At 45.8% G+C, this 17,595-nt stretch overlaps 1 protein-coding gene across 2 annotated transcripts in view; it reads right to left on the bottom strand.

The window, feature by feature from the left end:
• Window positions 1-13,131: 13,131 nt before the first annotated feature.
• SAMD4A (sterile alpha motif domain containing 4A) overlaps window positions 13,132-17,595 on the bottom strand; it is a 227,247-nt gene continuing 222,783 nt past the window's right edge. For both annotated transcript variants that reach the window (XM_052647150.1, XM_052647151.1), the window contains one exon: window positions 13,132-17,518. In XM_052647150.1, coding sequence (XP_052503110.1) covers window positions 17,490-17,518 — 29 coding nt within the window. In that variant the 3' untranslated portion in view covers window positions 13,132-17,489. The remainder of the gene's footprint in view (window positions 17,519-17,595) is intronic.

The raw sequence follows: 17,595 nt of genomic DNA, 5'->3' as shown, positions 1-17,595 counted from the left end.
ACAAGGCTGAGCAGAGTGCATAGCATGCCGTGCTGAGCGGAGCTGCTGTCATGTCTGACTCTCTACCCACCAGGCCCTTCTGTCCGTGGGGACTCTCCAGGCGAGAATACTGGAGTGGGTTTGCCATGCCCTCCTCCAGGGGGTCTTCACAACCCAGAGACTGAACCCAGGTCTCCCACATTGCAGGCGTATTCTTTATCATCTGAACCACCAGCGAAGGCCATGAATACTGGAGTGGGTAGCCTAACCTTTCTGCAGGGGATCTTCCCAACCCAGGAAATGAATCAGGGTCTTCTGCATTGCAGGTGGATTCTTTACCATCTGAGCTACCAGGGAAGAAGCCCTGTATAGCATGCTACACCTTTTGTGTTTTTTTTAAATAATTCTTTTTAGATTCATAGAATATTTGTGGACAAGTTGCAAGAAACTAGAAAGTGAGGTTGTCCCTGTGGTGGTGACCTGGGGGACAGTGGTGGTGGGGAGATTGGTTTTTACTGTGAACTCCTTTATAAGATTTGAGTTTTGTACCATGTGTATGCTATTTAAATAAATACACATACTTAACATCTTTGGCATTTCTCTGGCATCTATGGGCTGGCTGTGTGGCTCTGGGCAAGTCATTTACCTGCTCTGAGCCCTATCTGTAAAATCAGATAAAAGTCACACTGAGAGGAAATTCCCTGTTGTTGTTGGGACTCTGAGCTTTCATTGAGGAGGGCCCAGTTTTGATCCCTGGTCAGGGACCTAGGATCCTGCAAGCCACACTGTGGTGTGGCCAAAAATAAAATATTCAATAAAATAGAGTTACAGAACTGATGAATGAGAAGAGCCTGTGCCGGGTGTAGAGTACCGGGCATTCAGTGAAAGGAGCTTCTGGGGTTGTTTATTTGTTATGTTTAAGTTGTTACCATCCAGATGCCAGGACAGGAAGAGCAAACCAGGCTAGGCGAGACGTAATGGGGAAGGGTGTGAGCATCTCAGAGCCAGCGTGGCCTCTTTCTCATTTCTTCGCAGCGCTTCCACCCAGCCCGGAAACGTGTGCTTATTTGCGCTGTGCTGTTCCCCAGCCGCCTTCCTGGAGCACACGTGCGGGCAGCTGAGTCCAGACTATCCACCAGAGGGCGTCAGCTGCCGCGCTGCCTCCTCTTGTTTCTGGAGCCACTTCAGCCGCCAGGATGTGATGGGAGGTTTGCCACGGAAAAGGTTTAAGGTGGCCTTTTCTTTCTTGTTACGTCCACCGACTACACTGCTTATTGGTTTCAGTTAGGCCTAGGGGATGCTAAGGCACCAACGTGCAGCTAGGAGTAACACCCCTGGGGATGTGTGTGTGTATGTGCACGCATGAGCTTGCAAGATGTGTCTTGCAAGATGTGTGTATGTGTGCATATGTGTGCAGAACCCTGGGCTGTGAGCTCCAGGTCATTTAGCATCTGCCTGGAGGGTGACTCTGCCCTAAAATGACTGAGCCTCCCCAGGCTCTATGCCCTGAATTGTCAGAATGCCTTACATCCCAAATCTCACCATCCTAACCTGGACCGAGGTCTCCTTCACTTCTCATCTGCCTGTGGCTTTGTCAACAACCTCTGCCTAGACAGGAGAAGGAAGGAAGCCCCAAGAGAATCCTATGTCCCAGCTCATCATGCTCCAAATGCTCTTCTGATGTCCCCAGCACTCAACAGGCTTTATCAGCACCCTTTGACTCCACCTGCTTGCTCACAGCAGACAGGGAGGCTACAGGACATTTACTCTCAGCAGCCCCTAGGTGGCAACATCATGGGAACTTACTGCTTCTGAGTTTAGATCGTGTCTAAGCCTACAGCCATGGTTTGTAGACTCCAAAGGGAAAGAAGAGATGGTCAGTGCATAGGATGCTGGGTTTTGTGGGTGCTTCTAGCCTGGGGAGGGTTCTGGGAATGGCCCTGAGTCCTTACTTTATAGCTTATGACTCTTGCCATTGACTGGTGAGGTGTGGACTAGACTGTACTTGGGATTTGTAATAATGATGATGTTAACCACTAACTCTCAAGAGTGCAACCTAGGTGATAGGCACTGTTCTTGGTGCTTTGCACACATCAACTCAGCTGGTCCTCTGAATAGAGGACTAACTATCTCATTGGGCATTTAGTACCTCACCAGGTATCACTTCTATTTTACAGATGGAGAAACTAAAGCAGAGAGGAAGGGTAATTTACCCAAGGACACACCCAAGGTGGCGCTAGTGATAAAGAGCTGCATGGCAATGCAGGAGATATAAGAGGCACAGGTTTGATCCCTGGGTCGGGAAGATCCCCTGGAGGAGGGCATGGCAACCCACTCCAGTGTTTTTGCCTCGAGAATCCCCATGGACAGAGAGAGTCTGGTGGGCTACCATCCATAGTGTCGTGAAGAGTTGCACATGACCGAGTGAGTTAGCACATGCGCACAGAGCTGGTAGGAGGCATAACTGGGAACCGAACCCGAAATTGGGCTTTAAAGACCCAGGGGTTTGAAGCCAGCCTGTTCAGTTTTGTAGCACTTTCTTCAAGGTACTCAGGAAGGGAGAAATCCCATTGTCCAGGTGAGAGAAGCTAGATTCCGAAATGGGCACAAAGCTTCTCAGAGTCCCAGTCAAGGAACATCCCCTTCAGAATAAATATGAAAAGGAAAGCATCTTGAAAACGTGCCCAAGTTGGGGTTTGGGGCACACCAGGGTAACTGGTGGCCCTTTCCTGCTCAGGAGCCGGGGTCCTGCAGGGCATCCAGCTCGCAGTAGCAGCAGCCACCTCCCACACCTCTGGGCGCTGTAGGCTAGGAGGGGAAGGAGGAAGCCAGTCCCTCTGGGTTGCAGGGAAGGGCAGGGCTGAAGCCTCTTCATTCCCGGCACATCCAGTGAAGCGGGTGGGAGGCTGCTGCAGGCACTCTGCTCTCTCGCACCTGTTCACTTTTTGAGTCAGTCCCTCAGACGCTCAGGTTTGTTAGCTCCCTGCTGGTTCCCCATTGAACACAGCCTTTGAATGGGAGACTGAGTCAGAGCTGCCTCAAACATGCCTGGAAGGTGAGAACCGCAGCCCATAAAAGCACTCTTCATAGCACTAAATTCCTCTGCTTCAGACTCTTTGAACCTGGAGTGATCTACAGGTTGCAGCCCAGCTGGAGACGTACGATAAAAGAAACTGGTCTGCTCAGAGTCCAGTGGGAGCTGACAGAGGAAGAGAGTTTGACAAAAGGGAGGCTGGGCCTGGTGGGGCTTGGTGACTCCACGATGGGCCACAGGTAGGGCAGGAGGTCATCTGGCTGCCCGGGACAGCTGCTGGTCCCAGGACGCTACTTCTAACTCCTCCGAACTCTGAAAGACAGTGAACCCAGATGAAAAAAAATACAACCAACTAGTGAATATACCAAAACAGAAACAAACTTACAGATATAGAAAAAAACTAGTGGTTACCAGTGGGGAGAGGGAAGGGTATATTGTACAACACAGGAAATTTAGCCAATTAAAAAAATTCATCTATTTTAATTGGAAGATAATTACTTTACAATATTGTGATGGTTTTTGCCATACATCAGCATGAATCAGCCACAGGTATGCGTGTGTCCCTCCCACCCTGAACCCCCCTCCCGCCTCCTTCCCCACCCTGTGCCCCTGGGCTGTCCCAGAGCACTGGCTCTGGGGGCACCAATTTTTCTTTATATATATATAATTTTATTTATTTATTTATTTTTGGCTGTGCTGGATCTTCGTTGCTGGCTTTTCTCTAGTTGTGGCGAGTGGGGGCTAGTCTCTAGTTGCGGTGTGCGGGCTGCTCATTGCAGTGGTTTCTCTTGCTACCGAGCACCCGCTCTAGAGCACAAGCTCAGCAGCTGTGGCCCACGGCTGTGTGATTAGTTGCTCCGTAGCATGTGGGATCTTCTCAAATCAGCGATCAAAGCCATGTCTCCTGCATTAGCAGGAGGATTCTTTACCACTTAGCTACCAGGGAAGCCCTAGCCAATGCTTAATAAATCGAGCATAATCTTTAAAAAATCTGAGTTACTATGCTGTACATCTCCCTGGCGGCTCAGACGGTAAAGCGTCTGCCTACAATGTGGGAGACCTGGGTTCATTCCCTGGGTCGGGAAGATCTCTTGGAGGAGGCAATGGCAACCCACTCCAGTATTCTTGCCTGGAAAATCCCATGGATGGAGGAGCCTGGTAGGCTACAGTTCATGGGGTCGCCAAGAGTCGGACATGACTGAGTGACTTCACTCACTCACACCTTTAATGATATAATGTGCTTAGTCGCTTGCTTGTGTTTGACTCTTTGTGACCCCATGGACTATCAGGCTCCTCTGTCCATGTGGATTCTCCAGGCAAGAATACTGGAGTGGGTTGCCATGCCCTTCTCCAGGGGATCTTCCCAACCCAAAATCGAACCCAGGTCTCCCACATTGCAGGTGGATTCTTTACCATCTGAGCTACCAGGGAAGCCCAAATTACATAATTATATAATATTGTACAAAAGTATATAATATTTATATAATATATATTTGCCCAATATTACATACTTTATATAATATATAAAATTATATAACATTGTACAAGATTATATAAAATATACAAAATTATGTAATATTGCACATCATTTATACTTCAGTAAAAAAAATAAAATAAAATTCTCCAACAGTTGGGAATTGGCCAGACAGGGACCCCAGGACCTTACGCACCTAGGTGCAAGGTAGGATGGTGCTGCCCAGCTGCCTTGAAGTCAGATGTGGCCACGTGACTTGCTTCTGTGGATGAAGTATGAACTGCAGTGATACTTCTGGTGGAAGCTCCATCCTTCTTTTCCGCTGTCACGGCAATCATAACTCCAGGTGGTGGCCATTGTGCCAGCCTCAGCTCCAGAGAGAGCTGTGTGGATTGGAGGCCCAGCTGAGCTGGGATGGATGGACAGCACCGTGAGAAATAAGTCTTTGTGGTTTTAAGCCACTGAAATTTTGGGGGTGCCTGTTAATGCAGCATAATCTAACTTATGCTGACAGGTATGTGGATAATCAGATTGCTGAATCCTGGCTGATGGATCCCTCAGCTAATATGTTATGCATCCAGGCAACAACATTAGTTAACCTAATTAAAATACACATAAGTTCCAAAACTGAGTCTTTGGGGTAGGCATTGCTAGCACTGCTGCAGGTTAGTTGGGGGAGAAATTTGGGAAGTGGCTATGAGCCTGCTTAAACGCCACGCTTGTTCTGCCCAGCTTAGAGGATTCCTGTAGGGAGGTCCCAAGGACTGATGAGTCAGGCGCTTAGTTCTCTAATGTGTCAGTGGAATACCTGCCTTTTACCATCATCTATCAAAGAAACAGAAGCATGGTCACAGACCACTTCGGTACAAGAGGAGAAGCTGGTCCCTTTAATGTGTGGATCTCACTCCTGGCTGCACGTTAGAATCACCTAGAAGCTTAACATCTCCACACCCAGGCTGTTCCCCAGAAAAGTCAAAGTCTCTGAGGGTGGGCTCGGCAGCAGCAGCTTGTGAAGCTCCCCAGCTAATCCATGTGCCTGGCCGAGCACCACAGCCATAACATCTCCTTTTCCTCCAATGGGGGCCATATTTTAACCAATGTTTGAGGCAGTCATTTTGTACAATTCTCCTGCTTTCCCATAGCTGTGTGTCTCAGGCTGCCGCAGATGCTGGAAAGAAAACGCCTGGAGATTCGGTCTCCGAAGGGTAAGTACTCATATGGGGAGATCCTGGAGCCTAATAGTCCCCTCCTAGGAGGATCTGGGAGTAGACGGACCTGGACTTGCCTCCTTGCCCAATAACAGTTCTGTGACTTTGGACAAGTTTCTTGACATCTCTGAGCCTCCGTTTCCTCATCTGCCGTGTGGGAATAATCTAATGCCAGCCTTATTGGCTTAGCACAATAGTCTCTGCATAACTACTAGCTAAATTATGATTTCTCCCAGGTGACTTGTCTTGAATGATGAGGAGGCTCCAGTTGTACAAGTTCCATCTGCTGCCCTTACCTGCAGCGCTCCTTCAGTGGTGAATGGAACCTCAACTCTCCAATGACCCCAGCCATAAACTGGGGAGGCATTCTGGACGCTTCCGTCCACATCCAATTCATTATTAACCGTGATATCCTGCTAAGGGCCTCACAGATCCACCCTGTTCTCCCCATCCATCCTGCAACTTCCTTGAGCTTGAGCATTATCTGAATTATGCAGGAGCCCCTGGTGGGTCTCCCCAGTGCCTCTCCTCAAATCCCTTCCCCAAAATGTAGTCAGAGTGATCTTTCTAAGCTATAAATCTCCTTATTAGACATTAAAGCAACATTTTCAAAATTTTCAGTTGTAATAATTAAGACAGTGGGGGCGGATGAATAGACAACACATCAATCAAGAGAAAAATAGGAAGTCCAGAAATAGATCTACATACATAGAGGAAGCTGGTATATTACAAAAGTGGCATTTCAAATCAGTGGGGAAAAGACAGATTATTCAATAAATAGCACAGGCACAACTGGGTGGCCATGTCTGCATAGAAATACAATTGGATCCATACCTCATGCTTTACACAAGGAATGGTTCTCAGATATAAACATAAAAAGGTAAATCCATAAAAGTCCTAGAGGAAAACACAGTATAACTCAAAGCAGAAAGTGCCTTTTAAAATAGGATTCAAATTCCAGAAGCTAAAAAAGAAAAGACCAAGAAGTTCAACTACATTTAAAAAACTCTCTATGGAAATAATCACCATAGGCAAAAATCATAAGTTTGGGTAAAAGATTTTAACTCATATCACAAATCAAAGGTAAATTTCACAATATACAATGAGCTTCTACCAATGATTAGAAAAAGACCAACAACTTGATGATAAAATGGACACTTATAATGGACAAACATTTCAAAGGAAATTACGAATGACTATTAAGCATATAATTTTTGCAATAGTCATGTATGGATGTGAGAGTTGGACCATTAAGAAGGCTGAGTGCCAAAGAACTGATGCTTTTGAATTGTGCTAGAGAAGACTCTTGAGAGTCCCTTGGACTGCAAGATCAAACCAGTCAATCCTAAAGGGAGTCAGCCCTGAATATTTATTGAGGAACTGTTGCTGAAGTGGAAGCTCCAATATTTTGGCCACGTGATGCAAACAGCCAATTCACTGGAAAAGATGCTGATGCTGGGAAAGCTTGACGACAAAAGGAGAAGGGGTGGCAGAGCATGAGGTAGTTAGGTAGCATTACTGACTCAATGGGCATGAATTTGAGCAAACTCTGGGAGATAGTGGAGGACGGGGAGCCTGGTGTCCTGCAGTCCATGGAGTGGCAAAGAGTTGGACACAACTTAGCAACTGAACAACAAAATTAAGCATATAAAACTATGGTCAACCTCACTCAAGTGAAATGCAAATGAAAAGGACATATGTTATTTTTCGCCTATTAGATTGGAGAACATTTTAAAAATTGGTGACGTAGGAATTGCTGTGTGTGTGTATGTGCTAGGTTGCTCCATTGTGTCTGTTTGTGACCCTATGGAGTGTCGCCAGCCAGGCTCCTCTGTCCGTGGGATTTCCCAGGCAAGAATACTGGAGTGGGTTGCCATGTCCTCCTCCAGAGGAACTGATGAAGACGGTAAGAAATCAAGCACTGTCATCCATCGTTGCCAGACACATAAATCAATGGAAGGGAACCTGGGAAACTAGCCAAATGACAAATATTAATAACTGTGATGGTTATCAACTTGGCAAGGCTCTAGTACCAGTTATTTAATCAAACACAAATCTAGGTGTTGCTGTGAAGGCACTTGGTAGACGTGGTTAACATCTTGATGTCAGGTGACATCAAGTAAAGTAGGAGACCCCTTGATGATGTAGGTGGGCCTCATCCAATCAGTTGAAGGTGTTAAGAGCAAAACCTGAAGTTTCTAGGAGAAGGAGAAATTCTGCCTCAAGACTGAAGCACCAGTTTCTGCCTGAGGTTCCAGCCTGCTGGCCTTCACTACCAATTTCAGACTTACCAGTCCCTGAGAATGAATAATTCCTTAAAACAACCCCCTCACTATATATTTATTTAGTATCTGTCTATCTGTCTGTCTGTCTTCTCGATGTTTCTCTGGAGAACACTGATATGATCTAGCAATTCCACTTTTCTATTTGTGGGAAACTTGCACGTACATCAAACGACCCATGAACAATGCATTTCATCACAGCAATGTCTGTAACAGGGGGAATGAAGGCAGGCTGAGGGCCCATCAGCACAGCGCTGGAGCCCTAGGTAGCCACCACGTGTGAGGCAATGGCAGAGTAGTTTCCAAAACTGATTTAAGTGAAAAAAGAAAAATAGCATACAACGACAGTGTGTTTGTGTGCTTTTCTTCGGAAAAATCGAGAAACTAGGTTAGTGTTTGTAAATGTATGAAGTATCTCTTGGTGGCTACGTAAGAAACTAACTCTGAATGCCTCTGGCATGGGTGCTGAGTGCCTGGGCCAGGAGAAGACATTTCACTTATGTTCTTTGTTCTACAAAACATAACCCCTCATATACGATCCTATCGCTTGCAGGCAAGGGACAGGGAAGGTGGAGCCCACGCTTTTTACAGTCATTAACAAGGGTGTGATCCTCTGGTTCCAAACCCATTCCCAGCCCCTAAACCCACCACTCCCTGTTCTCCATTCCTAAGTTGTCTGTTCTCCTAAGTTGTTCTCCATTCCAGTTGTCTGTTTCCTTAGTTCCTCTGACTCACACCACCCTCTGTTGCCCCCAAGTCAGGAGCGCCCCCAGGCTCTCTCTAAGAACTGCTTTTCCTTGGGGTTGCTTCCTCTCTTCAGAAGAAGCTAGTGGTGTTTGACTTCCTTCGCTGAGAGGAGAGCTGCAGGCTTTACTCCTACACTGCCCTCTTGTGGACACCTTGACCTCTGGGCTCGTATCATCCAGGCTAAGAGACTGAAAAGAACCGCCCCCCCCCCACCCGCCCCCCAGGGGGCCTGCGGGGCATCTCAGGTTTTTTCTGGTTGGCCTGGGATAGATGGCTCACTGTTTGCGGACTTTCCTACCAGATCCACAAGAGGCTTGGTGCTAGCCCCCTGCATGGCAGCTGCTGTTTATAGACACGCACTGGTCAGCACCCAGTCAGCAGGAAATCCTGTTGTACGAGGAAGACAGCAAACCTGGGGCCTGTCCCCTGAAGTCTTTTCTGGAGGAGGGGTTGAAATGAACACTTTAGAAGTGCCTCTGGATAAATGCAGTGACTGAAAGTGAACAAGGGCTCGGATGGTGTCTCAGGAAGTGGAGATGAAGTCATCTGGACCCCAAAGCACAGAACAGGAGAAAGCACCCAGGGTGTGTATTCTCTGCCCAGTTTGGATATATGCATTTGGTAATGGAGGGAAGGAAATGATGTCAACATATGCATTTCATCTCTCAATAATTTCTCAAAGACACAATTTGCTGTCTTTGGACATATTCCATCTTGGATGAGTAATAGGGTCATAGGTCCATGTCAAAAGGGACTCAGGCAGGTATAGCTACTGGAAATCCATGTTCCGCTTTTTGCCAGTGAGCAGATCTGGGATAAACTAAACAGAAAGCAAAGTGGAGAGGTTCAACTGGACAGGTTTGATCTTGGGGTTTGGAGGTTCATCTGACTTCACTCCTGAGCCTGTTAGAATTTTATGGCATGGAAAATTGCAACTATCTCCCAAGGATGCTGGCACAAACAGGGACAACCAGTTCTGGCTGTGGTCCCCACAGGGAGGTTTAACTGGAACCTCTTGGCTGTCTTAAGTTCCAATAGTTCTGGTGGGATCGTTTCACTCACCAAAACTCCGGTTTTGTTTCTCCTGGATTGGTCTTAAAAACATAAAACCTCAAAAAGCTGTGGAACACACTATTTAAAAACATGCACTCTGAGTCAAACGTAAACACAAAGCTGTCTTTTTATAAAGTCTGAGCTTTATAACTGTGCCAAAACGTTTCTCTGTCGGTTTTAAAAATTGAAGTAGAAACCACTAAAGAGTGAAAAAATATTCCAGGGAGGAAATTCTCAGACATCAAACGGCCAGGTTTATATCACAAAGAAGTCACTGTCTATGCACAAGGGCCCCTTGGGCAAGGCTGGTGGGCTGACAGCCGGGAGGACATGGAAAGATCACGCGCTCCAGCGGAGCCCCTCGGTCATAATGATGTTGTGCTGACATTTGTCAAACTTTCCAGCTTCCCAGGCACCCACGTTTCCTACTTCATGTACCTGTGATCCTAATGGGTAGACAGATCCCTCCACCCACCACACGCAGAGAAGCTACCTTCCGTTCTCTATCCATCTGGGCCAGAAGCCAAGAGCGGGAAACATGAAGACCACGCTCAGGGTTACCATAGAAACGGTGCTCTTTCAGGTGACCCGTTTCCAAACAGCTTCAGCGGGGCCCAACCTCCTGCCACTGGTCCCATTACCTTCTGGATCCTCCTCTTCCAACATGTCGCCTTTCTCAACAACTGTTTTAGGCTGTTAGGAATGCCCAGTGACAAAAACACTTACCATTCTTGAGCCAACATCCGTGCATCCCGCACACCTGCCGGTCACTCGTCTGCCACGCCGCAGGCAGAGTCAGCACGGGGGAGAGGAGATGTTGGCCTCAGGAATTCTGCCATCTCATCTTGAGGGCGAACTCCCAGATTGATTTTGCTGGCTGGGCCCAGAACTTAGGGAGAGGAACAGGACTACTTTTTAGCAAATTGACAGAATAATTTTGTCCTTTGACGCTAGTGTGAGATGGAGCGGCGAGGGGGGGGGATTGTAATTTTTTTTTCTTTTGTTTTTCTCAAATTTTGAAAAAGAACCGGACTCTGGGTTGGAAATAAACAGCCACCTCTGACAACTAAAATCACAGGTGGTGTGAGAACCACTGAGCTAGGCCATCCTAGAGTCGTAACGTGAGGATCCAGAGGCAGAGATGCCCAGGCGAAGGATTGTTTTCAAATTTTGTGAGGTGTGTGGGTGGAAGATAGAAAATGCGAGTGGAAGGGTGGCTGCGAGATGGGCGCCCGGCTTCCACGTGGCCGCGTGGCAGCTGGGAAGGGGGCCTGGGCAGTGTGGGCTGCCACACTCTGCTGCTGGCGGGGTGGGGAGGGTCAGATCACGCTGACCGGCCAGCTTTCCAGAGGATTAGGCTCTGGTTATAGATGAGCTTCTCCATACCCCCAGGCCCTCCCCTCCGGCTCTGGGGACAAGAGGTTCTTGGGCTGATCAGGAGGCAGGGCCACAGATAGATGCAGTTCAAGGGACCAGACCAAGGTACTTTGACAGAAGCCTGGATCCTTCTTGCATTCCCCTTGCTGAGTTCTCATTAGCATGGGGAGTGTGAGCGGATTGTACCTATCGGTGCTCCTTCTGGATTCCTGGCTCAAACCCACTGCAGCCTCTTCCAAGCCAGCCCCCTAAATAGGAACACCTATTTAATAAATACCCCTTTAATAAATGCAGTTAAATCTCTTCTTGGGAAGGGCTGTTAGGGGAGTCCTGAAAACTTTACTATTTAAGTAACCTTTTCTCCAGGATTCCCTTAGAAAGATCACTAACGAAGAGCTACAGCTTTGCTGATAAAAACTGCTAACCCACCCGTTTTGCATACTGTGCTGAGCCCTTTATGATTCCTCCAATCTCACAACTCTCGTATCTCCCTTCATTCCACATATTTTGCACACTATCCTTTCCCCTTCAGAGTATCCTGAGTCACACTCTGAGATACAGCTCATCTGGGTTATGGGAATTTAACTTTGGGAGGAATTTCATTTAATGTCTCAGCTACAAGGCATTTCTCCCATTTCCAGGGGTCATTTTGGGTTTTTCCACTCTCTTGAGCAGCTTGAGCCTGGTAAAAAGGGAGTCACCGGGTGGTCACTGTCACCATGTGGAGCCGTGGTTGCTTAGGTTTTGGTGGTAATAACGTCCGTAATGTCTGTATCCTATGTTTTCTTTTGTCTTTACCTTTTTCTCTGGGACTAGGTTTCTAACTATGTAAACCTTGAGTATCATAGTTCCAAACCCAAACCAAACCCAAGGCTCAGAGTGGTTAAGTAGCTTGCTCAAGATCACACAGCCAGAGAATATACATAAATACATGTGGGTTATATATTAGTAAGGGAGGAAGTCTTCTGTTTGACATTATTAACATTCCTGTTTTCTTCCTATTCCTCCCAGAGGAATACACATTCACTTTTTTTTTTTTTTTTTTAATTTACAAGGTCTTAGTTGCAGCATGTGTGATCTAGTGCAAGGTCTTAGTTGCAGCATGTGGGATCTAGTTCCCTGAGCAGGGATCAAAACTGGGCCCCATGCATTCGAAGCTCAGTCTTAACCACTGGACCACCAGGAAAGTTCCCATACACATTCACTTTTAAGTAAAGATAGAGGACCCTGATGCTGGCAAAGATTGAAGGCAGAAGGAGAAGGGGATGACAGAGGATGAGATGGTTGGATGGCATCACCGACTCAATGGACATGAATTTGAGCAAGCTCCAGGAGTTGGTGATGAACAGGGAAGCCTAGGGTGCTGCAATCCATGGGGCTGCAAAGAGTTGGACATGACTGACTGACTGAATTGAACTGAGAGAAATTAGAAAAAAATAAAATTCACTTTGCTGAAGCCAGAATTCAAACCCAGGTTTGTCTCTCCAACCATATGCTTAACTGACTCATTATTTAGAACTTATATTAATATACATCATACTGGAAGAATTAAAATGAGATTCAAGCCACGTGTAGTTAAAAACCTCAGGTCTCCAAGGAGGCTATTGTTTATGCTGTGGTTAAGGGGTAAAATGTGATTTCAAAGGCATTGAGGGTGGAGAGCAAGCTATAAACAATACCACCTGCAAGGTTCGAATTTTTATTTAGAAACACACCCCTAAGACAGGTGATACATTTTTTGGTTGCTCTGGGCACAGATCAAGCTGCATAAATGTTTAACACCTCTTTCCCTACCTTTTTGTTAAAAACAAAAAACAAAAAACAAAACGTAGCTCACAGTTGGAAGATACAGCTTTCACAGAATGGTCAGGTGGGAATAGTTTACAGGATTTCAGGCTTATTCTTCCTGGCTGGCTTATTCAGTTCTTATTTTCTAATCAATTGTATTGACAAAAAGAAAAAAAAGACACACACCAGTGTTACAAAACCTTGTATTAATCATTTCCCTTCACTTTCAATATAACGTTGATATGAAATATAGCCATGATTCTTAGTTACATGGGAGGAAATGAGTAATAAATACATTGTAGCAAGTTTAAACCACGAGGGTGTTTCACTGGTAACAACATTTGAAAACTGTACACTTGCAAAGAACAGCATCTTCAAACATTAGTATATCTGTAGATCAGTAAAGCTTTTACATGTAACAAACATGCTATTTCCATATATGACAAATTTAAAAAATATGCATTGCTTGGCAACATGAACTAGGCAAAAATAGTTCTTTGTTCACTAACTTTATACAGGAAAACAGGACGAAAGGCATGCATGTACAATAGGGATGCCTGCACGGGGCATGCAACAAAAGAAAGCTTTTTAAAAGTCAGCTTACATTAGGCATAAATACATGAGGGTTATATATTAATAAGGGAGGAAGTCTTCTGTTTGACATTATTAACATTCCTGTTTTCTTCCTATTCCTCCCAGAGGAATACACATTCACCTTTAAGTAAAGATAAAGGAATTACAAAAAAAAATAATAAAACTCACTTTGCAAACATCTCTGATGACTTGTAAAACAAACAAAAAAAATCAACATTAGTGTTATCACAGCCCTATGTGCAAATTTTCCCTCCACAGGGCCTTCTTGTATCAGGCACACTCGAATGCCTTGGTTAGGCTGCTTTCCTGCACCAGGGTTGGGGCCGCCTGCCCAAGACATTTCCAGAGGACCAATGTGATGGGGGCTGCCTGCCCCCCTCTCACTGCCCTTCTGGTTGTGCACCTACATCTTCAACCCAGCTCAGCCCCCAGCCCAGGCTCTTGGGAAGATCCCAGTTCCGGGGCGGGGAGTGAACATCTACAAACCTGGCACTGGCAGTAGCTGAGAGAGGGGCAGAAGAACAGAAGACCCAGAGAAGGCTCCCATTCCGCAAAAGGCAGCTGACGACACCTCAAAAGAAAACCTTGTTTCCCTCAGTGTCTCTTCAAAGGAATGGGAGAGGGGGCCCAGCTGTAGCTCTAGTCCTGAGGACCAAAAACGGACTGTTAGTACACAGGATTGGAGAGCTTGGTGCAAACAGCCGCCCTCTGCAGGCAGACCCAGCAGCATCTATTTATGCTTGCTGGCCCTTGGTTTAAACAAGTGAAACTCAAAAAGCATGTGGAAAACAAAACAAAACATATCAGCAGCAACGTTTCATTTCTTGCACACAACTCATGTGCGTCTTCCTACTGTTTCTGGTAAGAAACCACTATGAATAAAAAGCACCAATAAAACATCATACATGATAACAATATCATAGAATGCCACTGTCCCTGGGACAGTGTAGAGATGTCAAATACACACTGCTTAAATCAGAACAAGGGGAGGAAAAAACCCATGTAGTGAAATAGATTTTACTCTGAGATTTTTAATGTTTACTATTTACTTAATATAAAACAGTTGCATTTGGGGGTCAATGGGTAAATACAAAAAAAGGCACTGCCGCGTTATTACTAAATATCCGACTTCACAGCCTTATGCATGCAACCATTTGATTTTTTTTTTTTTATAAATAAAGTTCTTTTGCTTTAGGATTTTTAGATTGAGCTGTATACCTGCAGTCAACACAGGACTCAAAACAAGGTGGGGACAGGCTCCTAAAATTTATCAGAACGCTCAACTTAAAAAAATTAAAACACTAAGAGCAAAACACAACTAAGTAGATAAATCTATACACAGTCAATGAAAAATAAGCTTTTCTTTTAAAAAAAGAATTATGTTGTTATTAATAACAGACTTTTATCATGGTTACCAGCCATAGCAAGTTAATAAGTAACATATCCAAAATAATATCTCTAATAATCAGATAACCATTGTTTCTATATTCAGTGAAGGAATAAATAGAAATTCAGATTTGCAAATGCTTTAAGGTCTTCTTCCTTTTAAAGGATTCATGCTAATGTGATTGTGTTCACAATCTGTTTTCTGAACAACCCAAGTCTTTATGGATACATGTGTTTTGCAGCAGATTTGAATGCTTTCTCACTTCTCCACGAGATGTGTTAATACCCCTGCTTCTTCTTCTATTAACGTTCTCAGCATCCAAAATCACCTTCGCAAACCGTCTGGTCTTGCCTTTGGCCTTCAACATCTTTGACCTGTTCTTCCCAGCTCACACATGATCGTCCATCCCAACACATTCCCCAAGTAACCCTAAGCTTGCTTAGAAAAGGGATGTGGAGGATGAATGTTAATGGCACTTGGTTAAAAAAAAAATATCAACTACAAAATGCTGCCTCCTTCTGCACATGAATTTGCATCTTTAGAACATAGTTGTCACCCAAGGAGAGCTCTTTCTTCCCTAATGCAATGCAGGATGTTGTGGATTCAAGCCTTCTATGCTTGCTAAAGGCTCTTTGTGGCTAAGATGTTCCCACATTTTAGACCTTAAAAGGATTTCACAAGCCTCGCAACATCCAAGGTTGGGTTGGGTGTACATTTTTAATCTGGAAGGTAGAAGAAAGCTGTTTGGATTTCATTAAGGCCTTGTAAATGTGTATTTACTTCATTAACTTATTTTTTAAAAAAATAACTCTAAGCAAATGCAGTGATTTTCATGGTCTGATCTCTTAAATTTCAACTCTGACTTTGCTAAAACAAACAAACAAACAAATGGTACCAGACTCACCCATTCAGTAAACAGGCCTCCTACCATCTCCCTGATCTCGCCTCTGGCCAAGCTGGCACACCATCATTTACACAACCCAATTTTCCTGCGCAGAGCACAGCTCCTCATGGATTTTCTCTAATACCCTCCCTTGCATCAAATTCCGAAACACAGTCTTTCTTTTCCTTAAGAAATAGAGCTATTACTTTGTGGTAGCATAGTTTGTTAATCTCTCACCATGTAAGGAGTAGTTCTGTCTCCCTTCCGTGTAGGTAGATAAATCAGCCCACAACACAGCAACTCCCTGATGTCTGTAATAGAACCTTCATGTCCATCATGAAGTCGACCTTTCCCACATCATCTTCCCCGGCTCACTTGCAACGTCTCCCCGCGGCTCTCTCTGCCACTTGCTGACTGACCATTTATACACTGTTGCTGGACCTTGCTCCTCTCTTCCTTTTCCTCAGCGGTGGTTGATCGAACCTTGAGGGGCTAGGCTCGGCTTCCTGCGAGCAATCCCCCGTAAGTGGTATTTTGAGCTTATCATCTGGATATTAAGGTCTCCTGCCAGGAAAAAATATCCATCCTTGCCTTTTCTCCTCCAGTGGAACTTGTACCCACCTCTGTGTGTGTGTGTGTGTGGCCAGGAGCGATAGGATGAAACCCCCTGGTAGGGTGGGGAGAGAAAGGTGTCTCTGGGTGAGAAGCAAATTCATCACCGAAAAGGGCAGCAAGATTCTTTTCGACTCTCCAGGTGACTGCGCGCAATCCCGTAACCGATCACATGGTGGCGCCCTCCCCCGGTGCTCCGCTCACTCCAGCCACATCCTCAACTCCACCTACACGCTGCTCCCACCCACAGGTGGGAGACACCACTCAGGCCTACGTGACCGCATCCTTCTTCCCGAGAAGCAGAGCCTGGCAGCCATTTAAAAAGACAACCCTGCTGCTATTATAAAAATAGAGGAAAAAAATGAATCCCTATCAACAAATCCTTTACAAAAACCATAGTATGAAGAGAAGTTCTATCCCAACTCTTTACACATTATGTACCCTTTAAAATTGTTATGTAAACAATACACAAATCAAAGTTTATCTGAAATTTTGTTGGAGCGGATTTCTCCCTTACTGCCCCAGTTGCCATGTGGACTTCTTGCGGCTGGATTTCAAGCAGGGGCCTCAGAGAATCCAATCAGAGGAGACGTGAAAGAGCGAGCTGCCGTCACTCGCGTTTTGGTCGCGGGCATCCATGCCTTCCTCCTGGGGTCTGACTTCGAAGGTAGGCTTCTGAGAAGGCTTCCAAGGCAGGGGCGTCTTCCTCCCTCCCGCATCTCTCATCTCTTTCCGAGCTGTGCTCTCCCCCTGAAACCCCCATTTCCATCCAGGAAGCCACCCGCATTCCCTCCACCTCCTCCCAGTCCTGTTTCCCTTGGAGACCCCTCCCCATGCCCCACACCACGCCATCCCATGACAGAGACAAATGACAAAATAACCAATCCCAGGTCTACTGATATGTTTACAAGGACGACCTACGCTCTCACGAAATCAAAATGGGAGAGGGACCAGGGGGAAAAAAGAGGCTGCAGAGTATCTTGGAGGATTCTGTGCAACCCTGAAGATGGCTAACACTGGACCCGCAGCAGTCGATTTCACGGCCAGCGCGGTCACTCTCATCTTCAGCTTCTAGATTGTGGAGGTCCGGTCAACCCCGTCTGGGAGAGAAAGGAGGACACAATGGGCACAGGTGAGCAAAGCAATTCCGTTCATGCCCACCAACTCCAGCATCATG

Source organism: Budorcas taxicolor, chromosome 10, assembly GCF_023091745.1.
Source record: "Budorcas taxicolor isolate Tak-1 chromosome 10, Takin1.1, whole genome shotgun sequence".
Lineage (NCBI taxonomy): Eukaryota > Metazoa > Chordata > Mammalia > Artiodactyla > Bovidae > Budorcas > Budorcas taxicolor.
This window is presented reverse-complemented; position numbering and strand designations above follow the sequence as displayed.